The sequence below is a fragment of the Pleurodeles waltl genome, chromosome 1_2, assembly GCF_031143425.1.
Source record: "Pleurodeles waltl isolate 20211129_DDA chromosome 1_2, aPleWal1.hap1.20221129, whole genome shotgun sequence".
Classification (NCBI taxonomy): Eukaryota; Metazoa; Chordata; class Amphibia; order Caudata; family Salamandridae; genus Pleurodeles; species Pleurodeles waltl.
In genome coordinates this window covers 468,357,200-468,373,613 of record NC_090437.1, presented here as the reverse complement: position 1 = coordinate 468,373,613, position 16,414 = coordinate 468,357,200, and the positions used below count along the sequence as shown (strand labels likewise).

Here is a 16,414-nt window from a genome sequence, read left to right as displayed (position 1 = left end):
AGTCCAGTGCTGTCAGAGATGGGCAATACCACACCATGTGTATAAAATCTGTCTCGGAGTGTCCACACCGCAAACATTGGGTATGATAAATGGCATGTATGAGTTTGGGGGAGAGACATACTTGATGTGTGTAACTATATTGAATCAGTTTGAACCATGCATTTGCATTGACCATTTGTAATCCTGCTTGTATTTCGTTCCACTGCTGAGCGGACAAGGACTCTCCCAGGGCCGCCTCCCATTTGGCATGGGCTTTTGGTATAATATTTGAAAAGTTGACTCTGATAGCCTGGTAAAGGAGCAAAATCAGTCTGCACCTGCCCTCTCACCCATCCCCCAGTGACAAATGTGATATTAACACCAGTGAGGGTTCTGGCTACTCAGGGAAGCTGAGCCATATCTCATGTTCTGTTGTGGAGATTTAAGTGTATTGTAGATACTGTCCTGCATCAAGCGCAAAGGAGTCCATCGCATCATCACGGGTTATAAACTGACCCCAAGGTACAAGTCACTTAGAACGTCGCACCCTCCACCCTTCCACTTTTGTATAGGTACTACCCCCGCTATTTGTGCAAATGGTTGCAGGTCCTATATAGAATGTCCCTAGCATATGGGGCGCAGTGCAATTCCCTTTTTTACTGCTGTTTCCCATAGTCTACATACCTGTTGAATAATAAAGGTCATATCCAATGAAACCCGTGCCCCCCTCATACGTAGGATGGGAAGTGGGTGCCTAACAGGGGAGCCCTTCAGGAGTTTCTTCTCCCAGCTGTCTGCTGGAACCAGCCAGTGAATAGCATGCTGTAAATGTGCTGCTAAGTAATTGAATTCTATGTCAGTTATTTCCAATCGCCCCCTATCCCATGTCTGTTTAAGCATGGCTAATCCAACATGTTTCCACTTTTTGGCCCACAGGAGATCCAGAATTCGTCGGTCCAGTTTGAGAAAGCAATGCCTGGTGATATTGTAAAACACACCCTGTGATGTATACAGGCACCTGGAAAGGATCACCATTTTAACCCTGTCCATTAAGGAGAGAGGGGCATCCCTCTAGAGTCGGATCGAAGCTTGGAGACCTTCCAGTACTCTACCAAAGATGAGCTCTAAAAAGATTTTCTCTGTATAGGCCAACCAAACTCCCAAATAATGTAACCCCTCTGTCCCACACAGGAGTCTCTCTCGAGGGTAAGCCTCCACTGGGGCATTAGCCTGAAGCCCCATTGGGAAGAGCTAGGATTTCTGAGCGTTAACATACAGGCCAGAGGCTTCACCAAACATCTGAAGGACATTTAGAAGTATGGCGACTGAATAGTCTGGGTTCCTTAAAAACACCAGTATGTCATCTGAACACAAGGATATCACATGGGTGATGTCACCCACCACAGTCCCCCAAGATTTCAATACTTCTCATGCCAATGCCACCAAAGGCTGCATGGCCAGTGCTAATAAGAAAGACGACAGAGGGCAGCCTTGATGAGTGTCTCTGTGCAGTTGGAATTTGCTGGAGACAATATTTCCCTGTGTGAACCCTGGCTCTCGGTTCCACATGGAGTACCATAGGTATTCCCAGGATAGGGAATCAAATGCCTGTTTGATATCTAAAAAAGCCAGGGCATAGTCGTTGTCCGCATGATGGGTAGCATGATACACATGAGACAAGAGTCTAAAATTATGGGCAGTGCTCCTCAGTGGTATAAAACCAGATTAGTCATCATGAACCCAGCCAGGAGATGTGGTAATAGTGAGGATGCTAGGATACTGCTGATAATTTTCAAATCCACATTTAAAAGCAAGATCAGCCTATAGGACAAGTATCCAGAGGGTTTTTTCTTGGTTTCGGAATCATTATCGAAAGGGTTCACGCATAGTGTCTGGCGGGGCCCCCTCTCTAGGGCCTTATGGTATACTTCTAGCAGCTTATCCTAGACCAGGTCTTATCTTTTTGGTAAAATTCAGCAGGGAGACCATCACTTCCCTGTGATTTTTTTGTCTTTCGTTTTGTAATGGCGGCCAGGACCTGTTCCTGGTTGATGGGTCCTCCAATGAGGTTCTATCAGTTTCGGACAAGCATGGGAGATTTATTCCGGCTAAAAAGACAATACCATGGCCTCCTGTAACATGCCGCCACGCTGCATAAGTTGTGCTAAGATGGGCCTGAAAGTCGTCATTGATGGCCCCTCTGGAAGTGATTGGGGTCCCCATACTGTTCCGGATCAACAGCAGTGGTTCGCAACACTCTGCTGTTTTAGCAAATGGGCCAGCAATGCACCTGTCTTGTCCCCCTCTGCATGTAATCTCTGGCGATGCACCATAAACATATGATTTCCCAGCCTACACCAGTTGACTAATAATTCTTTGTGTGTCTGCCTCCATTCCACAAGGTTAGATGTTTGGGCTGGAAGTTTGTTTTCTAATCCAGCAAGACGGGACTCCCGGTGGCTCAGGTCCCACTCTACTTACTTCTCATCACAATGGGAGGCCTTAAGTTATATACCCCTAATGACCACCTTCATCGCTTCCAATTCAATGGCCCTACTCTCAACCCCTCCCCATTTCTCTATAAAATAACAGGATAACCTATCCCTCACCACCATGGCATATGTATGGTCCAAAAGGTCTTCCGCCTAAAGCACGAAAGTGGAACCCCCTAGACGACTACACCCTTTCTGTAGGCAGATCAGCACCAGGGAGTGGTCAAACATATAACGGGCTGAATAGGAGGTGTATTTCACGTCTCATGCCAGATTAGGTATAAGGAAACAATAATCTAATAAACTACATGTCCTGGCTGCAGGCGTGTAACAAGAGTGTGTTCTAGTGCCTAGATGTCATTCCCTCCAGACATCAAGCAGGCCCAGGCCCTGCAGCATGTTGTGTAGTGTCTTCATCATATTTGGTTTAGTGTGGGATTTTGGTGGTGTGTGGTTGAGCAACCCATTTAGGAAGCAGTTACAATCCCCTGCCAGAACAATTTTAGCTGCCAGATATGGCATTCGCAACACTGTCACACTTGGGTACAATGCCACACAATCAGAGTTAGGGAAATAAACATTAACCAAAAACATTTCTTGCCCATCAAAAGCCCTAAATAGGATTACATAGCGTCCCTCTGGATCAAGCACATATCCTTTATGGTGTAAGGGAACCCCCGGGACATCCATATCATAACTCTGCAAGCATATCTGGAGTACAAGGTGACATACAGTTGCCCCCTCCGTCTTTTCCAAAGGCTTGTAATGAAATCGCCCTAAACATGCATTTCTTACAAAAAAGCAATGGAGACATGATAGCGTTTCAGATAGGCAGGCACTCTGCAGCATTTCTCCAAGTGGGCCAAGTTCCTGACATTCCATGTCATGTGTTTGAACACATTATCCTCCATTATCATGTAGGACCTGATCCCATAACCACTCAGACTTCCTGAGCATGTCAGCACCCAACCCTTCCACAGGACATCACAGATGGAAATCCCGGATCAACAGTACATGAGAGCAGTGGATAAGTTCCTGAACTTGTAGAAGCAAGTGAACAGAACACTTCTCAAACACACCTCACCCCTTGGGCAGTAGTGCTAATTCATCCTGCCCAAAACTAGGCAGATCAAAAACTTCCAACTCCCACCCCATACCCAAAACAACAAAATAATCAACACAGATTGCTTAGTACAAAACTCGGCCCCTCTCTCTACCCCAAGCTGTGCTAGAGGCTAAAGCACAGTGAGTGTTGTGAGAGCTAGGCACTCAAACAGCCTTACCTGCTTTTGGACTCCTGTCTTGCCCTACTGCTCTGCGGACTATAGGAACATTTGATATGTGATAGGTCCACACTTGTCCAATCACTAATAACTTCAGTTTACATTAATATACCCATTAAGGAAACCATAAAGGAACAAATAAAAGCCCTCTGTCTCCAGTGCCCACCTGCCCTTTAGAAACAGTTATGTATCACCAGTGTCAGAAGTTCGAGGCATCAGGAATTTCACCCATCTACCTTGCAGCCATTCTTCCGGGCCCCTCACCATGCCAGAGAGTACTCACAGTGTCATTAATATCCATTAAGAGGGAGCCCTGATGGTTCTGTTGCTGCCTGTGCCCTGGTCACTCTGGCATCTCCGGAGTTCAGCAACCCACCATGTCCGTAAAGTGCCATTCCGACAGACCACACCCTCCTTGTCAGATTGGAGGCCTTCTCATCCCCTATTCTTTCTTCCATTTTTTCAGCTGGGCTGATTGTCTTAGCAAGTTAGCATCTAGCCCCTCTTAATGCGTCATCTCTTGGGGAACATGTCAAGCCATTCACGTGCTTCACTGGGGGTGAAGAGAAAGAGGACCTTCCATTCATGGATTACCCTCAGTTTCTTGGGAATCATCAGACTATATAGTAGGTGAGGTTTCTTAAGCGGATCCTGGCCTCCAGAAATGATTTCCTTTGAGTTTGTCCTTTTAGGTGTAGTCTGGGAAAATTGGGATTGGTTGTCCCTCAAATTGAAGGGGACCATGGACATGGACTTGCTGTAGTATGGCATCCCGATCCCTAAAGATAAATAGGTGGGCTATAAGGGGCTCGCATAGGTATGCCTGGACGTGGGGATAGTGCCCGGTGGGCCAGTTCAACCGTGAAAAAAGTGGAGCGCTTCAGAGGGAGCAGGGTGTTCGTAATCCAATCTTCCAAAAATATTCCACAGATGAACTCTCTGCTATTTCTGGAAATCATACAAAGTGGAGATTATTTCTCCTGAATCTTCCCTCCGAGTCTTCTATGTGATCCTCCATGCTCACCGTAAGCTGCTGTAATGATGACACATTTGCTAGTAACTCCAATAGTTCCCATTGCAGCACGCCTATTTTGTCCTCCGTGACTGTGATCCGATCAGTCCCTTTCTGGAGATCCTTTAGAAGTAGATTGACATCTATAGCCACTGATTCGATTTAAGTATCCAGTTTAGTATGGAAGGCATTAATGGCTGTCATCATGTAAGACAGTGATTGGGCTTGTTCTGGCACAAGAGTGTGTCCAGCCTCCAAGTGTTTAGGCTCGTCTTTAGGCTCTTCTGTCGTAGTTGTACCACCCAGTGGCAATGGCTGAGTATAATGATCATTTTTATTGGACTGACCAGGACGTGACATCTTATCCTTCTCCCATGCTAACAGCTGCAGGGTCATGTGAGTGTCGCCACGAGCCCCTATCTTCCCTCCAATCCCCCACACAACAAACTGCCCCTTTAGGAGACAAGGTTCCCAGGTCATTGTCACCCCAACAGCTGCGCCATGGGTTAAGTAGATCAGGTCCAGCGGGGACTCAGAGGCCGTCCCCAGTGATCCTCACCATTGCTGCCACATAAGGGACATACATGGGTGCCAGGTCAGCGGGTGTCCAATACCTTCTGAGCTCAGGAATGTTGCATGTGGCCCAAGGCTCCAGTCAGGCTCCCTTACCCTCCCGTCCCACTATAGATCCAGCATAAGAGAGGCAGTACATGCCAAAGGGGAGTTACCATGTATTTTGAGGGGCTGAAAATTATTGTCTAGTGAAGTGATTTATTCTTACTGCAGCTCCGATAGTCCACCCCCTGCCACTTTGATCCCCAAGGCCCCACTTCCTTTAGGGTGCCTCAAGGCAAAATAGCAGGACAAGCGGGAGGCAGTCTGGCCCACGCCATAGGTAGCCGAGTGCCACTATCCAGTGCAGCACCAACACAGCACTCTGACAGACCTGGGCGGGTTTCTCTCCCTCTCCCCAACACTGAATCGAGTCACTCTTGCAAAGCCGTGGAGCGGATGGCCCAGGAGGACCCCGCTGGCACTCCTCTGATGTTGCTCCGCTCCCTTCCACCTGGTCTGCCTGAGGGAGCTCAGGCTCAAACTGCCACACACCAATCCCAGCGAGGGCCCTGCCGCCGGAGCAGGTATACTCCCTCAGACCAGCCCACCAGTGTGGGCCTGCAACGATTTAGGGCTCAGCCGACCCAGCCCGGCTGACAGCCAAAACAACACTCCACAGGCCCCGTTGCAGTCCAGCATGGGGGCCCCACCCGAATCCGACAACCCGGGGGTCCCTCACCTCTCTCTTGGTTCGATGTACGCTACTCCTCAAGGACCATCCCTCGGGGACAACGGCATGCAGAGCAACCAGCCCAGACTCTAGGCACCTCTAGCTGCAGCACAAGTGCCCATTGTTGCAGCCGGGTGTGCACATGATATTTCCCCAATTAAGGCAAGGCAGGATGGGCTGCAGGGCAGGGTGGATAAACAGGATTTTATGAGGTGCTGGCACGAGCTTGGTAGAAGGTGACTAGCCAGCCGTCCTAGTTGGCCACACCCCCTGCATAGTGAGCAGTTACAGTGAGAACCATCCAAGGCCATTGAAATCATGCATAGTGAGCAGTTACAGTAAGAACCATCCAGGGTCATTGAATTCATTCAATTACTTGTTCCTGGGTCTTAGCCTGTTTTTGTTATGGTGATCATTCCATGGCCTATAGGCTAACACCCTTGAATGAATCAAATTATTTTAATTAAAAGTACTGCTTGACAGTGTGGTTAGTTCTGTCCTCTGAGCTGTTAGCCCCTAACAGAGCAGTGTATTTTTGTGGAGAGCATCTTGGATTTCTGACTTTCTCACCTCAAACATTTGACTATGACGTACAATGGTGGCAATTCAAGAGAGGTTAATACAGTTGCCTCTCCTAAAGATACCACTTTTGCTTAGCAAATACAGTGGAAGTGCAGACCTATTTATATTATACCATATATTTATTTATTTATTTGTACTTCAATCACCAGGATAAAACAAACAAACATTGGCAAAGACTGGCGTTGGCAGCCAGCCTTCTACCTTAGTCAATGCTTGATTTGTTTTGTCATGGTGATTGCAAAATGGTACTGTTGGGGAAGCTGCTGGGCAATCATCAATAAAAATTGCTAAAAACAAGTACATATTTTTTTTTCAAACATCACACATTGCCATTATAAATACTGGCACTGAAAAGAGGTAATTTATGTGTAAAGGCGCTCCTTGTGAAAGGGCAGAATGCTCTGCCTCACAGAGATGGTTGAAGAGGGTTTTCCTACTGCCCCTTGCTTACTCATGCAATGCAACCTGGTAAAATGTTAACGCCGAACATATTACTTTTTTGGGGTTGGAAAACAGACATCAGCAGTTTCATTTATGAGGAGATCCTAATGTTTTGTGACATCCCCGGAGCAACGTTAAGAGCAACAGCTTCCTGTTAGAACATGTGCACTGTCTGTTTTTGGTCCGGGTGTTAATGATTTCATGTTCATAATTTTCTTGCTTATCACACATACACACCCATGCAAAGGCTCTCTCTCTCACACACACACCCACCCACACACACACACGCTCTTACGTACACGCACACAAGACTTGACAATGCAAACTGTATACAAGTTCTCTGACTCACAAACAGTGTGCGGAATAGATTTCCTGCGCCGATCCTGACCATGTCTTTATATGACTGTTTTTTTCCAGATGCTGTTTCACTTTTCAGACTATATAATCACTTTATTTACTTTGTACTCCTACAGCTATATCCTGTGGCGATGCTGTTGTTCCTGATAATGGTGCTGTTGAGGGATCAAATTTCACTTTTGGTAATACCGTGATATACAGGTAGGGGTCTCACATTCTACACGGTTTCTGCCTAATGTTGTTGATGAATGGCTTAGATAATCAGCTCCCCAGGATAGCCCATGCATTTGCTATACAAATAGATTTTGTTGACACGGTACTTCAGCATCACAGCTGCTGCAGATAACGAGAGCAGCCAGAAATAAACTGTGAAAAAATAAACCCCTTGTATTAGTTGACTTGGTTTTTACTGACAGAATTGCACGTGTGTCGGTGACTTAGCAGTTGTCCATTACTCTGGGCATGCAAGTTCTTAAGAGTTATTCATACTTTTACCTGTTTATCAGTTGGGTAATGTCCCTTCTTTCCCTGCAGACAGGTGGAGATTTACATCTCCTGACCCATCATTATGCCCTTTAATTTATTAAGATCCACCGTAGTCACGATAAATATGCACAGTTGGATATTTCAAAGCAGGATTCCTATTCGCACCTGATGCTAGTTTCTATCCTAAATCAAGACAAGATATACTATAATTCAGTGTGAGTGGGGCTGTAAGCGTGTATCATGATGTAAAGAAGATCAAACAGCAGCACCAATAAACTTTCTCCCACAAAAGTTGTTGCTAGTGAAATCTAAAATGGCTTTGTGTGGTGGCGCTCCAAGCCTTTTATTGTCTATTCACAAGGCCCGTATGATGGCAGAAACAGTACAAACATCCGTAGGTTTTGACGCAAAGCCAGATCTACTATAATATCATAATCTAGCTTTGATGGAAATCCTAAATCCAAATAAAACTGGGCGCAAAACAGTAAGACATATATTATGTCAATTTAGCAAGTGATGAAGATGCTCCTGTACGGATTCTTGCAGTCACAAATGAGTCTGGTGTGGAACACTTCTTAGCAGAGATTCTCTAAACGAACAATAATAAAGAAAACCAGATGATGCCTTTGAAAGGATATGTTTTTCTATGACTCCTAGATCTAGGTTTCACACAATGATTTATGGACCAGAACTAATATTAATTACCTCCAAAGTTAATCGGAAACGTTTTATTCTGGAGCGGAAGGGTGACATCTCTTTACGCAAGTCATTTCGAGCCTGCGCTAGCATGCGCTTGCGCATGCGTATCACTTGCGAGACGCTGTAGTAGTTAGAAAAGGGTTCGGAGCCACATCCATGTCACACCAGTGTCTTTCATTGGTTCGTGGGCTTGCCTTTTATAATCTGCTTGCTTTCATTAGTGGAAGGCATGCATACATCATGCCTTTTCCGGTGATTAGCCCTCCTTGAGCGCAGCAACCAAGTCCTGAAAACATACGAGGCTCGCTGTTTTCGGTCCGGTTTGTAGAATACTTTTTCTCTTTTTTCACAGCGTGATCTCGCTGGGCAGAAGTCGAGCACTTTGCATGACATCGACCCTGTTACATATTTAATTGCACTTTTCCTGGTTAGTTAGATAATTTCACTTTTGTCCATAGGTTTCAATTCGAGTGAACTATAGCAGCGCGATTGCGCTCTTTTTTTCTATTTAATGAGGCAAGAAAAGTCCGATTGGGAGTTTACAACTGCTAATAACTTTTACTCGGAGAAATGCGAGACCCTTTGCATTGCAAATGCTTGTTGTTTTTACTATTATAGGATTGCAGGCAGGGAGTTAACTGCCCCTTCCTCATAGCAACAGATTTTTTTTCAGAAGGTCCTAAACTACCTTCGCACCGCCTATCTTGAAGCTTTCTCCAACATTTTGAAAACAAAAAAAACACACTTATTTTACATCTCTGAAAGTGCTGGATTCCAAGTACATGTATCGTCCGCAACAGGTGGGCTAAGTTCTTTTTCAGACCAAAATACATAAGGGATATTCATTGTGTCTTAAATTGTCAGCATCCTTAAAGGACAAAGGGGGTCATTCTCCGCCGCCCGCCAAAGTACTGCTGTCAGAATACCGATGCGCGGTCAAAAGACCGCCGCGGTAATTCTGAGTTTCCCGCTGGGCGGGCGGGCGACCGCCAGAAGGCCGCCCACCCGCCCAGCGGGAAACCCCCTTCCACGAGGATGCCGGCTCCGAATGGAGCCGGCGGAGTGGAAAGGGTGCGATGGGTGCAGTTGCACCCGTCGTGATTTTCAGTGTCTGCTATGCAGACTCTGAAAATCTTGGTGGGGCCCTGTTAGGGGGCCCCTGCAGTGCCCATGCCATTGGCACGCCACCCGTTACCGCCAACCAGGTTCTGGCGGTCAAAACCGCCAGAACCAGGCTGGCGGTAAGGGGGTCGGAATCCCCATGGCGGTGCTGCCTGCAGCGCCGCCATGGAGGATTCCTCAGGCCAGGGGAAAACCGGCGGGAAACCGCCGGTTTCCCTTTTCTGACCACGGCTTTACCGCCGCGGTCAGAATTGGCCTGGATGCACCGCCAGCCTGTTGGCGGTGCATCCGCGGTCCCCGGCCCTGGCGGTCGGAATGACCCCCAAAGTCTGGTGGGCCCTCTTTCCAGTGAGTCAGATGGTGATTCATAATTCCTTGGGCATTATGAAAACCTAAAGAGGCCTTCCCAGCCTTGTAGCGTGACTTTATGCTAGTGTTGCTGATCCTAACAACGCTCCTGCTGAGCTCACTAAAGAAAGGCATGCTGACAAAAGCATGATCTGGAGCGTGATATTTAGGCGTGATATTATTGGTCTTGCTGTGAAGTTATAACTATTGTTCTTCTTGATAGTTGTGTTTCTTCCGATGTTATCACTCAGTTTGGGGAATTCTTTCAACACAGAGTTGTGTGTGAAATCGCAAAACTTCTCTTTGCATCATTACACTAAACTATGGTAAAAGTATGTAAAATTACGCCGACATTATCGGCAGAACTGGCACTTTCTGCCCTCACGTGCATTTTGCATGTAAGAGCGCATTATGTACTAAACAAAGAGCACTAATTGTTCATGAGGTGAACAACAGCCACTCCTGTCTGTACTCCAGCAATATGATTTTTCCCCGAATGGACAGAAAATTATAAGATGTAATAATGGGTTAAATTTGTGTATTTGTGTATTGTGTCCTATGTACATAGCTTAGGACAAAATGCTGGAAACTGCACAGCTGCAAAAAGAACAGATGATGGACGAAATGGGTTAAATAATGGGTTAAATTTGGGTATTGTGTCCTACGTACATAGCGTAGGACAAAATGCTGGAAATTGCATAGCTGCAAAAAGAACAGATGATGGACGGAATGCTGAACAATGAAAACATTCTCCCCCAGTCACAAAGATCTGGGTTTAATTCATCAATTTTTTGCTCACCATGCCACTCCAGTTTGTCTGTTCTTTTTGCATTTGTCGCCCTAAGTGATATGGTATGCCCAAATGTGGGTCCCGTGCTCACTATGCCACCAGATTCAAGCTAGCCTGGCTGAAGCGGGGTGATACTCCGAAACCTGTCCCAGGATGCTTGTTTCTGGTCCAAGGAGGACCTGGCCTGGCAGTTCGGGCTGGACTGTTCCCATGGGGAACAGGGTCAAGATTGATTTGCGTATGGCTGGGTCCAAACTGGAATGACATGGTGACAAAACGGATGGATTAAACCCAGATCTGTGACTGGGGGTGAATGTTTGATTTGGTCTACATTCTATCCATCAACTGTTCTTTTTGCATTTGGAAATTGCATGGTGGCATAATAAAAATTTCGCTGAGGCCTACTATCAAGCATATATTGTAAAGAAACATTTGATCTTAGTGTGTCATCGTATATATGGTGGATAACGTTCCCTCTTGCACTACCTTTTTTATTTTTGAGAAAGATGAACAACATGTTCTTCATTTTAGCACCATAAGCAACAATTTCGAACCACTTACAGTTGGCATTGTCCAACAAAGAGAGAAGGAAAATGGAATAACAATCACCTCAGAGAAACATGCTTCACGAACAAAAAAAATATTATTATGTTCCAATTACTGTCAAATGCAGCGCATACACATAAATTGAGTTATATTGTGCATGGTAAGATTCTATGATCCAAAATGAACAGTAGGTATGCGTTTTTCAATGCTCTATGCAATGAAAACAACATTATTTGTAAAATGCCACCATCTTACCATTGCCTACTTACAGCCTGCACTGTGTGATTTATACCAGAAATGACTGCCCCTTTGCCAATTAAATATACTTAAGGGCACATTACGACCCCGGCGGTAAAAACCGCCTACCGCCGCTGCAACGGCCGCCAAAAGACCGTTGCCTCGGCTACCAGCCATCTGCCCTATTATGACCACAGCCGGATTTCTGCCAGAAGGATGGTGGAAATCTGGCTTTGGCCATGCTGGCGGATGGTAGTAAGGTGGAGCTGCAGCAGCGCCACGCGAGTAGACCACCACAGACCGTATCATGACCCATGATACAGCCTGGCGGTGTTCTGCTGGTGGATGCTGCTGCTGGCAGCAGTGCCCTGTCCCGTCTCCTGCTGGAGGACCCCCTGACAACAGGTAAGTCGGGTGCTCCGACAGGGGAGGGGGTGTTGTGTGTGTCAGGGGGTGTGTGTGTGTATGTCTCTGCGTGCATGTATGCGGGTGTGTGATGTGTGTTGTATATGTGTGCATGTATGGAAGTGTGAGTGCATGTATGTTGTGTTGTGTGAATGTGTGGGTGCTTGTATGTATGTCAGTGTGTGTGGATGTGTGTGAATGGATGTATGCATGCATGGATGAATGTGGGAATGAGTGTGTGTATGTGTGTGTTTGTGTGTGAATGATACGGTCTGCGGCGGTCTACCGGTGTGGTGCTGCTGCTGGCAGCAGCACCACATTACCGCCATCTGCTGGCATGGCCACAGCCAGATTTCCACCATCCTTCTGGAGGAAATCCGGCTGAGGTCATAATAGAGTGGATGGCTGGTAGCCGTGGTGACGGTCTTTTGGCGGGCGTCACCGCGGCAGTAGGCTTTTTTTTACCGTCAGGGTCGTAATTTTCCCCATAATCTCTTTCTTTTGTTGTCAAATAATACCCACTTCACAACCGCATTTTACTTAATGCCAATGAGCACAGCATGGCCCCACGTATAGCAAGGCAAAGAAAAATGGCAGTATGCTGGCTTATGTGATACATGGTCTTAAAAAAGGTAAATAAAGTTACAAACTACATTACAAGTCTCCTAACCTGAACCCAGAAAAGTTCATAGCACAGTAAGTTCAGAACCCATAAGGATCATTTCCGTTTTGGAGACTTGGTAATAATTCTGTGGTACTTAACAGTCCTCATAGACCAGAATGACATCCTATCTTGTTCAAGAGACAAAATGGAATGTAACCTAATTTAGGAGATGTAGCAGAAACAAAATTGGTCAGTTTCTATTTCGCCTTGCACACCTGTACTAATCAGTTTAGGAATTGCTGTAATTAATTTTCTCTACCTGTAGTTGTGAAAGGAAACTGATGTCAATGAACCCTGAACCAATGTCGTGATACAATTTGGAGTTTAACACAAGTAGCCAACAGTGCCTTATTCAATCAATCAATCAAAACAATTTGTAGAGCGCACTACTCACCCGTGAGGGTCTCAAGGCGCTGGGGGGGTGGGGAATCTAAAAAGGGGGGGCAGGGAGGGTCACTGATCGAAAAAACATGTCTTGAGGTTCTTTCTGAAGAGCAGGAGGTCTCTGGTTTTGCGAAGGTTGGTGGGGAGGAAGTTCCAGGTTTTGGGGGCGAGGTAGGAGAAGGACCTGCCTCCTGTGGTGGTGCGTTGGATGCGGGGGACTGTGGCTAGGGCGAGGTCGGCTGATCGGAGGTTGTGTGTGGGAGTGTGGAAGTTCACTCTTTCGTTGAGGTAGTTTGGGCCGGTGTTGTGGAGGGATTTGTGTGCGTGGATGAGGATCTTGAATGTGATTCTCTTGTCTATGGGGAGCCAGTGAAGGGATTTGAGGTGTGGTGAGATTTGATCGTGGCGGGGGAGGCCGAGGACGAGGCGTGCAGCTGTGTTCTGGATTCTCTGGAGTTTGCGTTTGAGTTTGAGTGTGGTGCCGGCGTAGAGGGCGGTACCGTAGTCCAGTCTGCTGATGAAGAGTGCGTTGGTGACTGTCTTCCTGGTCTCTGGGGGGATCCATTTGAAGGATTTTTTTAGAGTGTGGAGTGTGTGGAAGCAGGAGGAGGTTAGAGCATTGATTTGCTGTGTCATGGTGAGGGAGGGGTCCAGGATGATGCCGAGGTTGTGTGCGTGGTTTGTTGGGGTGGGTGCGGGACCTAGGGCGGTGGGCCCCCAGGGGTCGTCCCATGTGGTTTTGTTGGGGCCGAAGATGATGATCTCTGTTTTGTTGGAGTTGAGCCTGAGGTGGTTAGTGGTCATCCAGTTGGCGGTGTCGAGGAGAGCAGTGTGTTGGGTGTCATCTGCATAGGAGAGGATAGTGATTCCATGTGCTCGGAGGATGTTGGCTAGGGGGATCATGTAGATGTTGAAGAGTGTGGGGCTGAGGTAGGACCCCAGTGGGACTCCACAGGTGATCTTGGTAGTGTTGGAGTGGAAGGGCGGAAGGCGGACTCTCTGGGTCCGGTCGGTGAGGAAGGAGGTGAGCCAGTCTAGGGCTTTGTGGCGAATTCCTATATTGTGGAGGCGTGTGCGGAGTGTGTGGTGGCCGACGGTGTCAAAGGCTGCGGAGAGGTCTAGGAGGATGAGTGCGACGGTCTTGCCTTTGTCGACTTTGGTCCTGATGTCGTCAGTGCATGCGAAGAGGGCGGTCTCCGTGCTGTGGTTCTTGCAGAACCCGGATTGTGAGGGGTCAAGAGTGTTGTTTGCTTCGAGGAAGTGGGATAGGTGGGCGTTGACTAGTTTCTCGGCAACCTTGGCGGGGAAAGGGAGGAGGGAGATGGGGCGGTAGTTGGAGAGGATCTCTGGGTCGGCTTGGGGTTTTTTGAGGACAGCTGTGATTTCCGCGTGCTTCCAGGGGTCTGGGTAGGTGGCGGAGTCGAAGGAGTAGTTGATTATGTTGCAGAGTAAGGGGGCGATGGTTGGGCTGGCCTTGTAGATGCGATGTGGGCAGGGGCCGGAGGGGGATCTGGAGCGGATGGAGTTCATGGTTTTTTCGGTTTCTTCGTGTGTGGTGGGAGTCCAGGTGGAGAGTGTGGTGGGGGGGTCAAGAGTGGGGGTTGGGTTGGGTGAGTGAGGGGTGTGTGTGGTATGAAGCTGTTGTGGATGTCCAGGATTTTGTGGAGGAAGTGGTTGGAAAGGGCGTCGCATAGGGGCTGTGTGTGTGAGGAGTCTATGTTGCTGGCTTTGGGTTTGGCAAGTTCATTAATGATGGTGAAGAGTTCTTTGCTGTTATGAGAGTTTTTGTCAAGGCGTGTCTTGTAGTGGTCTTTTTTGGCGGTGCGTATGAGTTGGTGATTGGTGCGAATGGTGGTTTTGAGGGTGGAGAAGTTGTATGTAGAGGGTTCTAGTCGCCATACTTTCTCAGCTTGGCGGCATTTGCGTTTGGAGTCTTGGAGTTCAGGGGTGAACCATGGGGCGTTCTTGATGTTGCGGGTGGCGATGTGTTTTTTGAGGGGGGCTATTGTGTCTGTGCAGGTGGTGATCCATTTGGAGAGATTGTGTGCTCCTGTGTTGGGGTCGTTGGCGTGGGGGGGGAGGTTGTGGGCCAGTTGAGAGTTTAGTTGTTCTGTGGGGATCTTGTCCCACATGCGGTAGGGTGTGGTGTGTTGATGGTAGTGTGTGGGGGGTTTGGTGAAGGAGAAGTGGACGCAGTGGTGGTCAGTCCAGAGGAGTTTGGTGGTGTGGGTGTAGGTTATGTGTTGGCTTGCGGTAAAAATTGCGTCGAGCGTGTGTCCTGCTGAGTGGGTGGGTGCGGTGACCAGTTGTTTGAGTCCGAGATTGGTGAGGTTGTCTATGAGGGAGGTAGAGTTGTGGTCTTGTAGGTTTTCTAAGTGAAAGTTGAAATCACCGAGGAGGATGTAGTCTGTGGTGGTGAGGGCGTGCAAACTGATGGTGTCCGCGATGGTGTCACAGAAGGAGGGGCGTGGTCCTGGTGGTCTGTAGATTAATGTACCTCTGAGGGTGGAGTTGTTGTTGATGTGGATCAGGAAGTGCATGTGTTCTATGTTGTTGATAGTGTCTTGGGAGCTGGTGGTGACTTTGATGGTGTCCCTGTGTAGGATGGCGATGCCACCACCTGGCCTGTTGAGACAGTCTTTTAGTTGGAGTTTGTATCCCTTGGGGGTGGCAATGGATATGTCGGGTTCTGAGGAGGGGTTGGTCCAGGTTTCCGCGAGGAAGGCGATGTTAGGTGAGTGTGATGTGATGAGGTCCCAGAGTTCTATGGCATGTTTGTGAATGGAGCTGGTGTTGAGGAGCAGGCAGTTGAGGCGGTTGTGGTGGGTGGTGTTGGTGTGGTGCGTGAGGGTGTTGTTGCGGGGTGTGTTCTGGTTGTGGGCTGGTGTGTGGCGGGGTTGCTTGGTGGGGGCAGAGCGAGTGAGTCTTGCATTGGGGGTGTTGTGTTTGTTGAGGGTGCGGTCGCTATGGTTGGTGTGTGGTGTGAGGGATGAGGAGCAGGAGAAATGACAGGTGTGGCAGGTGAAGGGGCCATTGGTGTGTGTGGGGCTAGATGGGGTGCACATGGGGCGGGGGCCTGGGTTGAGAGAGTGGAGGGTGAGGGGGGAGTAGGTGTGTCTGAGAGGACCAGGGGGGCCGGCGCTGAGCGCGGCTTGGCGCGGACAGGCGCAGACGAGCTTGCCTTTGACACGCCTTTGGCGCGGCCGCGCCGTGGCTGCCATAAAAGGAGGGGAGGGTGGGAGTGGCAGCTGGGAGAAGGGAGGGCTTGTCGAATGGGAAGGCTGGGGGGGTGGGGCCACAGG

At 48.1% G+C, this 16,414-nt stretch overlaps 1 protein-coding gene across 2 annotated transcripts in view; it reads left to right on the top strand.

Annotated features, from left to right (window-relative positions):
• Positions 1 to 16,414, top strand: part of SVEP1 (sushi, von Willebrand factor type A, EGF and pentraxin domain containing 1) — an 881,565-nt gene that overhangs the window by 686,233 nt on the left and 178,918 nt on the right. For both annotated transcript variants that reach the window (XM_069240886.1, XM_069240895.1), the window contains one exon: positions 7,548 to 7,632. In XM_069240886.1, the coding sequence (XP_069096987.1) occupies positions 7,548 to 7,632 (85 nt within the window). The remainder of the gene's footprint in view (positions 1 to 7,547; positions 7,633 to 16,414) is intronic.